Here is a 14,491-nt window from a genome sequence, read left to right as displayed (position 1 = left end):
TCTTCACTTCTCAGAAACAACCAGAAGTTAGAAAAGCTAGGAACTCTCTTTAGCCCTCTGCTGCAGGCCAAGCTATTAGATTTGTTGTCAGAAAACCAAACTGTCTTTACAAAGTTTTTTTTTTTTTACAGCTGTCTACAGTTCAGTATTTAATACAGATACTCTCTGAACAAGTGCAGAAATTCCCACCTCATTTTCTCTTTCTTGGATCCACTTCTGCCAGTAGGGCTTATATTTCAGATTTTTAGGATCTACAAAGACCATTCCACAGCGGGATACCGTGGCAGGAGATGCATACTGTAAGTCACCAACCTATAAAATAATCATACAAGATAATCATACACTTAAACAAAGAACAGCCACAGTAACTGCTTTTCAGGCTTCGTAGACCCATCTGTATCTAACCCTTCCCATGTACTAAGCGGTACAGTCACTACTTACCTCAAACAACAAAGCACAGTGCGACTGAAGTCTAATTCGCTCCCCATTGGCCAAGGTCAATAATTTGTTGTCATCCATGACAGAATTCATGTTTTCAACCCAGAGAGCATCCACATCTCCATCAAACAGAATGTACCTGTGGATACAGGAGCCAAGGGGCACTGACTAATCTCTGATTTTACCAACATATTTCAGAATTCAATGTGCCACCAATGGTGTCAATGTCTGTCCAGGTGTTTTGAAGCCTCCCATTCATTTTTGATAACTGCATAGCTTCCATCCGTCTCACTGAGGCTGGACACTCACAGAAGACAGAAAAACCCCTAGACACTTTCTATTTATTTAGCTTTGCTTTTATTTTTTTAATAGTGTAGTATCAAATATTTAAAATAAAATAAAATGTTGATGTAAAAATCAGTAGCTAAAAATCATCACAATGATTTCTAGCTGTCTACCTTCGCTCTTTCTTGTCAGTAGGCCTGTTGATATCCCGAAAAATGTTTGACAGGACTCCATCTGTCCAGTCTCGTGTGGTGGGGTCAAGGATCCCATAGAGCTCGATCACACTCATAGCTTTAGGGTTCAGTGTGTAAAGCTTTGTCAATAATCCTAGCCTAGAGATACAGCAAGAAAAGCAACGTTACAATGACACAATACCATCTCATGTTAACCCAAGCAAATATTATGGTCAGTTATTGATCTTGTCATGACTACACAGAGCTGAATGACGCAGTCTATGCCATTTTACAACCAGATTTCCACATATCAGATTCTATACTCACTTGTTTTGAGCCTGGCACAAAGCATTAATGACAACTGACTTGCCACCTCCAGTGGGTCCAACTACCATTGTAGTGTGACGAGTTAACATTGTCTCATACATCTGAACTACTTTATCGACCTGAAAAATAAATATTGATTCAGTAGACTGCTGTCCATAATTCTTCTGTGGAAAAGATCAGCAGCTGGTCTATACCAGCTCAGCTTTCTCGGAGCCACTCCAGAGTGCAGCAGTGCATATCCAGCCTAATGATTACAACAAAAACCCCAGCAATTTTTTATACCTGGACTGGTAAAACAACATAACCCTCTTCTTTCAGCACTTGTTCTACAGCATCATTAAAGTTAGGATAGCGGACTCGAGGACAATCCAGGCCAGGAAACAGGTCAGATATTAGGCCAAGGAAGAGAGGTACATCTTCAAACACAAATTTAGGAAGATTCATATCTCGTAGAGCTCTCATCAGTACAACTTCCTAGACAAAACAGAGCGGAATCAATCTTTACCAAATAGCTAACCAATTATCTAATATGTAGTAACTTCAAACATCTCTGAAAACTACTGCCTGATTCTTTACTACAGCTTTGAGAATGTTTTCTTGGCTTTTTCTACCATATTAACTGCCTTTTTCTACCATAGTAACCAAACGCCAAATGGCTGGAATGGCCCACACCACAGCTTCCCTGACTTGATGTTAAAATAACCAACTGTTTTATGAACATACCCGGGTTCTGTAGTCCCCTTGAGAGCATCACTTAGACCCCAACCTCCTGCCAACCTGCAACATGCATCTGTACATAACTTTATAGGAGAGTTTCCTTCAGCTGTCTCCAAGTTTTTAAGAAGAAGTTTGAATAAGAATTCCCCTAGGCAACTGGGTATCACAACCATACATAGAGAAATAAAAAACAGGTGTAAAAGAAAGCCATAAAAAGCAATGCAGTATTGAAAAACTTTCATTGATTCGTATACTGCACTACTTGAGCTACACAATTAACAACTGCATGACTGGAGCACTCACTGTTCAAAAACCAGCTTTCGCTATTCATTCAGAGACACTCATCTGGCTATTTGCATCCTGGACTCAACAGGAAGGAAAATTTCCTACAATTTCCTTACTTCAGTTTGAGTTCTGATGGTAACTTGGTGGCAGAGGGCATGATGAAACTCAGTAAGAACAAAGTGAAATAATAAGACAAATAACACCAATGCTCCTATTTCCAACGCAAACTACAGCAGATGTGTAAAAACATCCTCTTCCTAGTGAAAAAGATGATCTGCCCAGGGTAACTAAGTAGCAAAACTACCTCACTGAGGTCTGCAGATCCTCTTTTCAGTTCTCCAGCCATCACTAACACTGACTTAAGGGCCCGCAGTCCAAAATCATAATGATGTTGTTTAGAAAGTTGTTCCTTTGCCAGCTTGTACAGCACTGTCATCTTTTTGGCAAGCATCTGTTTGAGATTTAAGTTAGAGAATCACAAATGTGTAAGTCACAACCAAACACTGGCCATGCATACATGGGTGTGTACATGGGTATGGGTAGCAATAAAATTTTCTTACCTTTGCCATAAGAAACCCTTCAGAAAAGAGCATGATTTCACATATTTGCTGAAGATCTGGTACAATAACAACCACAGGCCTGAACAAAGCTTTTACAGACTCGGGGAGCTCAGTCCGGCCAGCATAACCAGGATTCATTGTAATAAAAATGCCCATTCGGCTGTCAAGGGCAATTTCCTGTCCTTCAAACTAAAGGCATAAGACATGGTTAGAACAATGTGTGTTTGGAATTGAAATAAATAGTACTATTTGCTCAAAGAGAAAACCAGCAATACTGGGGCACCCACTTAGGATAACACGTTAAAATATTTAGCTTTAGATAGTCATCCAGATACATTCATACCACTGTTTGTATCTTGCATATAAACACCAAGACATTTCACACTTCTCAATTAAATTTTCTGTCTGTCTTGAATTCCAGTAAACTTCAGCAAATAAAGGCTCACAATCCACATCAACTTAAGTTACTCCTCTCTCTAATTACTACTATACTATTATCCCATTTACTTACTATTATCCTATTTAGCTTACTTTTATCTCACTTCACAATGGAAGAACCTAGAAGAGGATTAGGAAATCAGCAAGGATTTAACATCTCTGAAACTGAGAGTACATACTCTGGAGTTTGAAATGTTCAGCACAAATGAATTACAGAAGCAGCCCTTCGATCTAATGATGGGGTCTAACCCTGAATCTTGGCCTCAAAACCAAGATCAGCCTTCACAATTACTCTTTTTTTGAAATGTTTACCTGAAATGTTTTTAACTGATTCATTAAAGCATTCCGAATAGTCTGAATCTGAGAAGAAATGACTGAAAGCACGGAAGCATCAATACGATTGAATTCATCAAAGCATCCCCATGCTCCGCACTGGGCGAGACCAGAGAAAATTTTACCAACTGCCTAACAAGAACAACAAGAGAAACATGTCAGCAATGAATATATAAAACATTCAGTGTCAGCAAATTTTGGAATATGTTAAAACTCTTAATGACTGGGTAAAACCTCTGGGTATTTATATATGCAGGAGCTAGCAATCTGTCATAAGGTCTTGCAATAATTACTTGCCAAGTGCAGATTGCCTATGATGAGCTTAAACACCTATCATCTAGTCATTGCTCCCCTGCTTGAAGGCACCTGAAATTCTTTCAATAATTTATTTAAAATAGACATTCTTTACTGTATTTCATTATCAATCAGTGTGGTATCTCTAAGGGAGGCATATATTCAGAAGTTTGGAGTATGTCCTTATCCTGACCACTGAAAAAGAGCAGTAACTGGCACTTTATCAGAGAACACAGATCTTTAACTCTTACTTTGAAATCCATGCCTTCTCCACAGTTTGTCACCACACACAGCAAGCCCAGTGCTTTGGCCAGATCCTTGGTTGTTTCTGTTTTCCCTGTACCTGCTGGCCCTGCTGGTGCTCCTCCCAAAAACATTGATAAAGCCTTTAGAGACAGACCAAAAAGCAAAGCAAAGCTTTGATTACATTTATATTAGGTTAGTAGCAAAATCACAAATGAACCCTTGGGTAAAAAAAAGCCTTAAATTTTATCTGTGAATGCATTCTATATTATCTTTGATGCAATCAGGTTAGACGGACATCACAACTGGTTTCAAACATATTAGCCTTTGCATTGGCATCTAGGAGATAACAGGAAGTGGCAATAAAACAATTACGTGATTGCCTAGAAGTGTATTTTTAAAGGGTTGGTTATTAAAAGTCTCCTTGAATATATACCTGCGTGAGTGTAAGATAAATACGATCTGTCAGCGGGGTGATCACAAGACGTCCGTTCAAGCCCATATACTCATAACCATATGAAAATGTGCCTGTGCACTGCCGCACAGTCAGTTCATCTGGCGCTTGGTCCCAGTAAAAACGCAGCTGGCTTTCCCATTCAAACTCCTGAGCCTGCAGAATGCTGCACAAGAGAGACTGGCTCACATGAGGTAAAAGGCTAGAAATACAATTTATGCATGTGGTATTTTCTCAATAGGCTGGGGGGCGGTGTTTACCTGTCTCTTACGAATGTATCAACAATGTCTCTGGCATGAACATCAATAATGAGAACAGTGTTGTATTTTTTCCTGTCGTTTTTGCTCAAAGGTATTGTAATGCGGGTAACCAGGTCATCAATTTGCTTATGCATTTTTTTAGCATAAAGTTTCATTGCCTGTTTTTCTCCCTTCTTCATTTTCCGAAAGACATCCTCTACTTCCCAAGTCCACCACACCTGATTAGCAGCCAGCACCATCATACCTTGGTAGAGTAACATCCAATCAACTCTGTGGGAAATACATATAGTGAGGGAGTCTGAGTTACTATTTATTCTAAGTAACCAATCAGGACAGAAAAATAAAAAAGAAAAAAAGTTCCTCCTATTTCTGCAACAACTACAACGTGAGCCTAATTTTACAGAGATGTACACAATTCTATCAAGGTGTGCTGTAGTATTTCAAAAGCCTAGGGAGTAGTCTGATAGAAAAGCTGTGTATTCCATGTGTAAAGACTGCCAAGTGGAATTCATAGTGAGAAAAACATACTGTGCACACAACACTAAAAATAAAAACTCAAGACTCAGGAAATTAGATACAATAGATAACACAATTTTTTTCTGGTCAGTTAAAATACTGCATATGTGTGTATTCATATCTCTCCCCATACAGAAACACAGGCTAAATTGTGTAAAATTTTTTAAATTGTCTTTCTTTTTCTATATTGCTAGAGGTTCACAATAACACATAAGGTATTTGTATTATCCTTGACACTGCTTGTTTCACCTGCTTCTGTCTTCACAGTATCGAAAAATAGCTTCCTTAGTAAGGAGTCTGTTTGTTCGTCTCATTTCTTCTAGCACTGCTGTCATCCAATTCTCCACTCTGCCTTCTGCAGCTACAGCCTGGCGGAACTCCATCACCTCCCCCTCAGCTGAAATCATGGCTGTTGCAATTTTCTTATCACTATCACCATCCTGAAACCTCAGGGAGGCTATGTTATCATACATCTGAAATGCACCAACAAAGAAATTCACTGGCATTTTAGAAATAAAGCTGCAAAGATATAAGTGTATCTAGCTCCCATTTAATCTTGAAAGAAAATTTCCATGGACTCTAAAGAGAAATGGATCTGACTCGTAAGTAATCAAAGACAAGCGCTGACGCTCAGCAGCCCTACTGCAGAGTAAACAAGCAGATGATCTGGCCCAAATGACATTGATTTTTTTTCTAGAAAATAAAGATCTATCAGGAGCTACAGACATCATCTTTAATGATTGATCATTCTGGTGTATCTTGAATGTTCCTCTACCAACGTTCCTCTACCGTAACTGCTACTGGCCAGTATGAGAGCCAGGAGAGACTATCGATCAGATTGGATTTGGTTATTCAGAAGCTTCTTCAAGATGCTGCCAGGATGCTCTTTGCAGTCAATAAATACTAGCATGTACGGTACAGTCTGTTAAACTTTTTAAAGCACCTAAAAGCACAAGGCACTGTGGAAAGCCAGACATTGTACCTTTATCATGTGTTCCTGGACACAAAGTGGGTTACTGCTGCCAAGGATACTAAGCAACTCCTCATCAGATATAAAGAAAAATCTTGGGAAAGCATTTCGCTTGGAATCCAAATAATTGTTCAAGCTTTTCTGACATTTTTCCAGCACATCATTTATATGATGGAGGTCTGATAGACGATTTGGGGCTTCACAGCATTTTTTTATTGTTGGTTCTTTTACAGTTTCATCCATTATCTACACAGGGAGAAAAGAAAGCTTAGAAAATACTGAACAGCAATGGATTATACTAAATTATATTTAACTAGTGACAAAGCACACAGGCAGCACAAGCAATATAGGTTCTTACAGAAGTGAATTAGAATTATAAAGATGATTTCCTATTATTGCTGCAGTGCTGTATGAAAACATGAAGATAGTATGCTTTCAGAGTGGAGAGCATGGAGTTACTACTGTAAAAGCAAGTGTAAGTAAGACAAGCCTGTATCCCAAGTCATGCATGCATAAGGATATACCTGACTTTGCTCCTGTATACAGTGGTACTTCAAGTGAAGGACAAACACAGCATTTCAGAATGACAGTACTATCTCAGTTTTGCAGATGGGAAAAAGAAAAGTAAGCCATATTCATACTGGGAGTATGTGTCCAGTGACATTAGACCAGCAAAGACTTCTTAGCATGTATGTAGATCCTCAATCTATAGAAACACATCTAAGCTTCTTATTATCATGGTGAAGGTAAAAAGATGTATCCAATGAAAGGAAAAGGGGATTCTGCCTGCCCAGTACTGCCAGCCAAGGATCACACCCCTGCCCAGCTTAGCTAAATCAGAAGTCTTTGTGTATGACAGATGTGAAGTAAAACACCAGAGTTCCTGGGTTCCCCAAGCTCACATTCAATTCATTATAACGTACCATTCTCAGTGCTACAAGTGACACAGAAGACTACAGCTACCTATGAAACTGAAGGCTCTAAATAATTACACTGATCACAGGTCAGTTACTTGCCTTTTTAAACATCCTGTCTACACTGTCAAATATTTTGGCTTCCTCTGGAAGCTGTGATCTGATATCTCCACCAATAAAGATGCTCTCCAGGTACATCCATTTTCTCTGAACCACCATCCAGATCTAAGACACAAACGTTACCATCAAAAAAAAAAATACAATAGAAAACCCTGATTATAAATAATAAACATTAATTATTTAGTCCAGCACTTTCCTCCCTACCTCAATTACTTCACCAATCAATGACAGAGTTTTTTCCCAGTGGTGAACAGTTGAAAGGAAAGGACCCACAAATCGACTGCTCAAAACACTCTGAAGATTGACATTGTGGTCATCAAGAATCTCTAAAATTTCATCTACAGATCCCAGAATAAAGCCTCGCTTCTCAGTGCCTTTGAAGTACATTTGCACAGTGAATTTCAGGTGTTCCCATGTTTCTGCTATTTCCTTCACACCCTGCATGTGAGCATAAAAAGATGCATGCTTCAGTCTTCAAAAACTAGAGAACTATAATCTTAGCATAAAAATTAAATCAATTAATTCAGCAAATTTTTTGCACAGACTTTCTAATTCTGGTTTATAAAGAAGGATCTATTTCAAAATATCATAATGGAAAGAGAATGGATCCTTCTTCATAGGCCAAACTTGCTTATTGAAGTAACAGAAATCCAACATACTGCTGCCAAAGCCAAGGCAGCTAGGATTCTCTGCCACGTGGTAGCTTAGTAACAGAGCTACTGATCTTAGTTGCCATCAGTTACATCATGGCAGCTCCCTGAAGATGGCCGAACTTGCTGTCATGCCAATATAAAAATCTCAGATAAAACACTGACTGGGGTCATCTATGTCTTTTAAGCTTTATTATGATTTTTTACATTACCTTCTCAATGCTAAGTTCCTTAACAGCAGTTCTGACTATTTCACTGATAACATTTGAGTGTCTGTGAAGTTCCATAGCAAACATATTCTCCAAAGTGAATGTTTCTGTTGTCATTTCAAAACTTGTTCCTGTTCTCTTCATAAGGTCTTGCCAATGTCTGTTTTAAAGTGACACATCAACAATTGTAGCAACCCCCATCATACGGTAAAAATGAAAACAACTGTAATTTAATAGATAATCATGAAACCATGTTTAGCACTCTTCTGTTTAAAGAACTAGTATTTTGAATACATAAATTATGCTAGTCATCATAGTCACCTTGAATGATATTACACAAGTTCATTAAGCAGAAAGTGAAGTTTCAAGCTGCGGGACATGGCTTGACCGCAGTAACTCAAATTAAAAATTCTAACAAAACAAACAAAATCTTCCTGTCCACAGAAAATGGATTTAAATAAATCAAAGCAAACCTTTCTCTTAAAGCTTCATTTTTCAAATCAAGCAACAAAGGAATGGAGTCTCGAAATGCCTTCATTTTTGTTTCCAAGTGTAAGGCTACTGGCATACCCCGTACTTGTTTGGGCAGCTTTCGAAGGGCTTTAAGAAATCCTTGGATTCCTTCCTGAAGAAACTGGACATCGAGGTTTATCCAGAGTGTCTGAGACCATTCCTTTTTAGCTGCCTGGGAACAAGGTCATCAGGGGGAAAAAAGTCATATTTCCTTTTAGGTCTGACAAAAAAAAAAAATAATCTTTCCACTACAGTAGGATCTAGAGACCGCAGTCAGGATGCAGATGTAATTGTACTAACATTTTACAAACAGAGGAAGAGACAGGTTCATGTCCAAGACAGATTCTTAGCCAAACACAACCAGTTGTATAGAAATAATCAAAAGGAAACATGGAGAACAGAAAAAGCATCCTTAAGAACATACTTTACAGGACATTTCAATTTTGGAAAAATAAAACATTAAAAAAACAGTTAAGATCAATTAAAGCCCGAGATACCCATTGTCACCTGTACACATACTATATCTATTGCACTGAAAGGATCAGGAGACTTTTTCAGTAAAATACCACACACTAATTATTAGGGGGGAGGGAGGTCTGCTCCTATCTGATAAGAGTATGTGTTTGGTCCACTTTGGAGACATTGTTAGTCCTGTACTAACCATTAAAATAATTTCATGGAGATAGTCAATGACAGGTCACAGCTTATTTCACACAAAGGCTTAGAACAGAGTTGATAGTAACTAGAGGACAACGCAGCCTCTTCTACCTTTTCTGTATGTATGTGCACGAATATGTGTGTGTCTGTGTATACATGGTGCAATACTTACACTTTGTAATTCTTGAATTTCATAGATCTGCTTTAGACCTTTCATTTCATTCTGTGCTTTTATTAAGTCAGGGTACACTGTAACTGGCAAGTCAAAAAGTTTCTCAAGACTGCCCAGTTCCTGATGAATTTTTTCCAGTTTTTCCATTTCTTTTTCAAAAATGGCCATGAGTTCAAATCCTGGGAAAGAAGAGGAATTCTTCTAGATAAACAATCCCACAGATCATGGGGAATAAGACAGCACTTGCATATAGTCTGTAGAAGTTATAGTACTAAAAATGTCACATTCCTGGTTGATCAGTTTGTGTGTTAAGAAGGAAAGCACAATTTTCTTGTTTTACATAAAATGTGAAGAATTGTCTGAAGACTGATATTTTTAAGACGTCACTTTACACACATTAATCCATTTACCTTTATCAAGATCTTCCCCAACAGCACCAGGGCCCTCGGTCATGAATTTATGGAAGAAATTTTCCAACTCTTTGCTGTAGTCCTCAATTTGTTGCTCTGTAATCTAAAGAGAAGGGTGTTTAAATTGTTTTCCTTTCCATTTCTAAGTTTTTTCAATATTAATTACAAGTATTACCTTTGTGAATGTTCGTTTTATGCCTCCAAGGTTGTGATCAACTTCTGATGCTTCAAAGAAGAGAGTCTCCCACTTTTCACTAATCTTGTCGGCCATCTCTTGCTCTTCTTTAGCTACCTGAAACAAAACAAGTAATATCTCTCACAAGAAATAGTCACAAGAAAATGAGGAATATGTGCTCACATTACAAATTTGCAAAACACAAAACCAGCATTGAAGGGATATGAATCAGATTTAAACACATGCAATATGTCCATTTTCAAGTGGAGATACTGTTCTGAGAAGGGGGCTTGGACTGGACAATCTCCAGACTTTCCTCCTAACCTCAACAATACTGTGATTCTGTAAAATGTCTTAAAAGGAAAACATCTATTCATTCACATGTGAGGCATCTGTGCCCCTAGCTCAAACCTGAAACATTTGAGACACGCACTTACTGGAATATTGTACATTGCAAGAGTTCGGTATCTCTCCCAGACGTCCAGGTATTTCAGTTCCACGTTGAAGGACATGCCTTTGATCTCTGCAATTGTGCCAAGGACAATTTTGAGATCTTCCAGGGAATCAGGTGGTCTCTTAAGACTCTGTGATAATCTCTGTAAAAAGTAAAAATTACTTTCCAGAAGCAACACTGACAAAGCAATTAGGCAGAATTCTACTGATGAGTCAAACACAAAACACAAGTAAATAACATGCAGACTCATTTTTCAGTCTATGTGATAAAGATAACAAAACCAAACTGAAACCACCTACCTGAATCTCCTCCTGAAGACTGAAAAGTTCCTCTCTCGCAGACTCATTAAGCAACTTTCCAAGCGAAATCACCCAGCCTCTAGCATTCTCCTGCACTGTGAAGGCTAAAGGAGCCAGCTGAAGCCTGATAAATTGCTCATCTTTAATCAAGGGCTGTTGAGTGACTTCTTGAGCTACCTTCATATAGAACTGCAACTCTTCATCAAAGGTGATACAAGCAGGCTTTTCTGCAGCTAACCTCTCCATGACTACACTTTTGTCTAATTTCCACAGAAGGTGGTAGCTCTTCCATTGGTTCAAATACTTGCTGAGAGAAGCCAGGAGTTTGTGGACATTCTGAGTGATGAGAACAGCCTGTTCAATTATCAGAGGGTTCTGGGAGATGTCACTGTAAAAGCTGAAAGTGATAACTTCATCTTCCTCAACATGCTGAGGAGGGCATTCAATACACGTACCATGCATCCATCGTACAAAATGCTAAAGTTTTCGAGACAGGGTTGAAAAACAGTTACTTTATGGAGAGTCATTTTAGTCAAATCATTCATAGAACCATAGAATCATTTAGGTTGGAAAAGACCTTTAAGATCATTGAGTACCACTGTACACCTAACCCTGCCCAGTCCACCACTAAACCATGTCCCTAAGTGCCACAACTACACGCCTTTTAAATACGTTCAGTGATGGTGACTCAACTGCTTCCCCAGGCAGCCTGTTCTAATGCTTGACAACCCTTTCGTTGAAGAAATTCACCATTATTTAGGAGACCATGTAGGAAGTGGTGTGAATGATTTCTCAAATCAATCGTTTTTCTGACAGCAAGAAAAGAGATTGCATTTTCCTATAAACTGGAGAGAAGAGTTACTTTCATCCTAACAAAACCTTTCCCTGTATTACTCAGACTGCTTTTAAAATCTCCACTGAGCAACAATATAGCATGACAACAGAGAAATAGGTATTCAGTCAAACAGACTGGATGCACCAGTGGAGCAGAACAGCAAATCTGAGCATAGAAAGCACACTTAATCTAAATTTATTCATTTCAGGTGACATCTGGAATCATTTCTCTGTCAGCACAGGGAACACCAACACAACATTTGGCTTCTTTTCTGGAAAGCAGTTCAGTGTGAACATACTTACGCAGGGAAATATTGCTACATCTTTGACAGCAAGCTAGATATTTCATCTGCTGAAAACCTGTTGTCCTAGACATGTCCTAGATGCCCTTCTCCCAACATTTTCTAAACTGTTTTTCTGCTGTTTCTGAGGAGAGCCGTAATATAGAGAAGGCTACTCACATTCTTTATTCAACCAGCTTATACATACATCAGAAACCAACATCTGCAGTGCAATCTGAAAAGTATTTCCTCCTGATGTATGCTGGTTTATAGAACCAAATCATGTCCTTACACTGGCAAAACTGCTGAAAAGTAACAAATAATGCTGCCTGAGTTAAAATTGCATGAAGCTTTATGGCAATTTTTTTCCCTTGTCATCAGTTGATAAAATTAGGACAGTCTGTAAAATTAGAACAGTGTACTGGATATTTTGTTTTCAAGATAAAGTAATATGAACCTTCCCTTTGACATTTATGCTTGCCCAAACATAAAGCAAGATTAATTCATTGTAATCACAAGCACACTCTGCCAACAAGTAAATTTGTATCAAAAAATCACCTTAGTGACCTCAACACAGTCTTGGATACATTGTACAGTCATTTTGTCAATCTCACTGGCATTAGGTTGCAAGATTATCTCGGGAACAGATAAAATAGCTTCTGTTTGGAACAGTGGCACGTTTGTAAGAACAGCTGCATTAAAAGCCTGCAAATTCCTGGGAAAGGAAAAAAAAAATCACGTCAAGATAGTAATAATCAGGTGCTGCCCCCCATGGAAATGCCCAACAGAGACTGCAATTATCAGGTATGTGCTTAGATATGTAAGCAGATCTGTCTGAAGTCAGTTATCACCAATTTCAGCTGGAAACACTGATGTGTATCGGCGCAAACCTATCCCGCTAATACCGATTTAATGCAAAAGCCTGACTAGCTAAAAGAAGCTATTGGAAGGAATGAATGGGGATAACCTGGTGCAAAATGACCTTGAGACTATGGTCAACTTCACTGCAAGAGTCCAGCCAAGAAAGCACAGTGAAGTCAGCTGAGCATGGACCAGATTACAAAGACATGAATTGTGACAAGAAGAGATGTCTGGTAAGCTTTTACAACCCTGCAATGCTCTATTGTAATAATATCTTGCTTATAATACAATCCTTTATGAATTCTTGCTACAGGAACCTCCTTGGCCCCAGCTGCTGCAGGACAAGTCAAGTAAAATCCAACAACGGAAAATTCATTAAAGCAAACAATTGACTTACTTCACAATTAACTGTGTCAACACCTGATAAATCCTTTTTTCCCAGTATGCATAATAGGAAGTTAAGTTTGGAGATTTGCCACTGTTCGTATTGGCAACTCGTCTTTCCACTTTTATTAGCAATCGTGGAATTGCAGAATACTTTCTAACCATGTGTGCCACATCTTTTGCTCTTTCACACTTAATGTACTCAAAAAATTCTTTCGCTTCTGCAAAAGATAGAAAAAATACCATTATTAACTGCAAAAGACCTAACAGACTTGCATAATCAGCTGGGCTTTATTTGTGAACATGAAATTGATCTTGTATAGTGATAAAAAATATCTTCACTTATTAATGCTTAATTATTAATATTTCAGCTCCCTGATTTTATATGGATTCAATTATTTAATAACAACCATTAGATGTGACAGTAACCTTTTTAAGACTTACAAAGCACTGAAAGAAATTTGATCCATCACCCACTCACTCAAGTGACAGGGAGACCTGGGAGACAACCACCTCACTGTAATTTCCATCTGAGGAAACCAGTTCAGTTCAGATAGCCCAGAAGGGAGCTGACACTCCATGCAGACTGTAGCTCCAAGACTATACTACTGCATACGAGAAGGACAAGGAAATCAAAGGAAAGCTAAGGGGAAAGTGATCAAAACCAAGGTAGGCACAAGTCAAATGATCCACTTGTATACTCATCTTTATGTTTCTCTCATTGACACCGTCAGCATTATGGTACTGAAGCTCTGCTTGTGCTTCCTCTGTTACACCATGAAATACTACCGTAACTAGTTTTGGTAACAATTAAAAGGGTTGATCTTAGCAACTAAAAACGCAAAGTAGCAGACAGAGCAAAATAAAACATCGCAGAGCTCGGAAATAAAACTATAAAGACTTACTAGGAAGTTCATCACCATTTTTTGAAAGCGGAAACTTAAAGAGATTTGTTGATTCTATGAACAGAAGTTTGTTGTTTATGTCTTCAGAATTATTATGAATCTGATGGACAAGTGATTCAAACTTCCTGATGGCTTGTGTACATCGGATAATAAAGTCACCAATACCTTGAAATAAATCACAACCATGTGTTGTTTTTTTTTCTTTAACAAATATTTCACCAATGCATCAAAATTGCCACAACCAGATGTGTTTTATCTCTGAGAATGAACTGATGCTCTGCAGAAAGATTAGATGATTTCTCACCTAATCCTGCATCGAGCCCCTTACAGCTGTGATCTAAGGTCTCCATCGATTTCCAG

The 14,491-nt window shown here is 38.4% G+C and overlaps 1 protein-coding gene across 1 annotated transcript in view; it reads right to left on the bottom strand.

The window, feature by feature from the left end:
• The window catches only part of DNAH10 (dynein axonemal heavy chain 10), a 57,028-nt gene that overhangs the window by 28,272 nt on the left and 14,265 nt on the right, over positions 1 to 14,491 (bottom strand). Inside the window, exons 16-40 of the mRNA XM_074843847.1 lie at positions 14,132 to 14,296; positions 13,240 to 13,447; positions 12,540 to 12,696; positions 10,867 to 11,343; positions 10,551 to 10,709; positions 10,114 to 10,230; positions 9,939 to 10,041; positions 9,529 to 9,707; positions 8,660 to 8,871; positions 8,190 to 8,346; positions 7,532 to 7,765; positions 7,310 to 7,432; positions 6,306 to 6,539; positions 5,573 to 5,796; positions 4,808 to 5,077; positions 4,530 to 4,713; positions 4,102 to 4,236; positions 3,536 to 3,688; positions 2,786 to 2,974; positions 2,530 to 2,676; positions 1,506 to 1,697; positions 1,224 to 1,342; positions 897 to 1,055; positions 442 to 577; positions 190 to 312 (exon numbers count right to left, since the gene is read on the bottom strand). Coding sequence (XP_074699948.1) covers positions 190 to 312; positions 442 to 577; positions 897 to 1,055; positions 1,224 to 1,342; positions 1,506 to 1,697; positions 2,530 to 2,676; positions 2,786 to 2,974; positions 3,536 to 3,688; positions 4,102 to 4,236; positions 4,530 to 4,713; positions 4,808 to 5,077; positions 5,573 to 5,796; positions 6,306 to 6,539; positions 7,310 to 7,432; positions 7,532 to 7,765; positions 8,190 to 8,346; positions 8,660 to 8,871; positions 9,529 to 9,707; positions 9,939 to 10,041; positions 10,114 to 10,230; positions 10,551 to 10,709; positions 10,867 to 11,343; positions 12,540 to 12,696; positions 13,240 to 13,447; positions 14,132 to 14,296 — 4,556 coding nt within the window. The remainder of the gene's footprint in view (positions 1 to 189; positions 313 to 441; positions 578 to 896; positions 1,056 to 1,223; positions 1,343 to 1,505; positions 1,698 to 2,529; positions 2,677 to 2,785; positions 2,975 to 3,535; positions 3,689 to 4,101; positions 4,237 to 4,529; positions 4,714 to 4,807; positions 5,078 to 5,572; positions 5,797 to 6,305; positions 6,540 to 7,309; positions 7,433 to 7,531; positions 7,766 to 8,189; positions 8,347 to 8,659; positions 8,872 to 9,528; positions 9,708 to 9,938; positions 10,042 to 10,113; positions 10,231 to 10,550; positions 10,710 to 10,866; positions 11,344 to 12,539; positions 12,697 to 13,239; positions 13,448 to 14,131; positions 14,297 to 14,491) is intronic.

The sequence above is a fragment of the Strix aluco genome, chromosome 18, assembly GCF_031877795.1.
Source record: "Strix aluco isolate bStrAlu1 chromosome 18, bStrAlu1.hap1, whole genome shotgun sequence".
In the NCBI taxonomy this organism is placed as follows: Eukaryota; Metazoa; Chordata; class Aves; order Strigiformes; family Strigidae; genus Strix; species Strix aluco.
The sequence above is the reverse complement of the archived record's forward strand: the minus strand, read 5'-3'. Positions and strand labels throughout refer to the sequence as shown.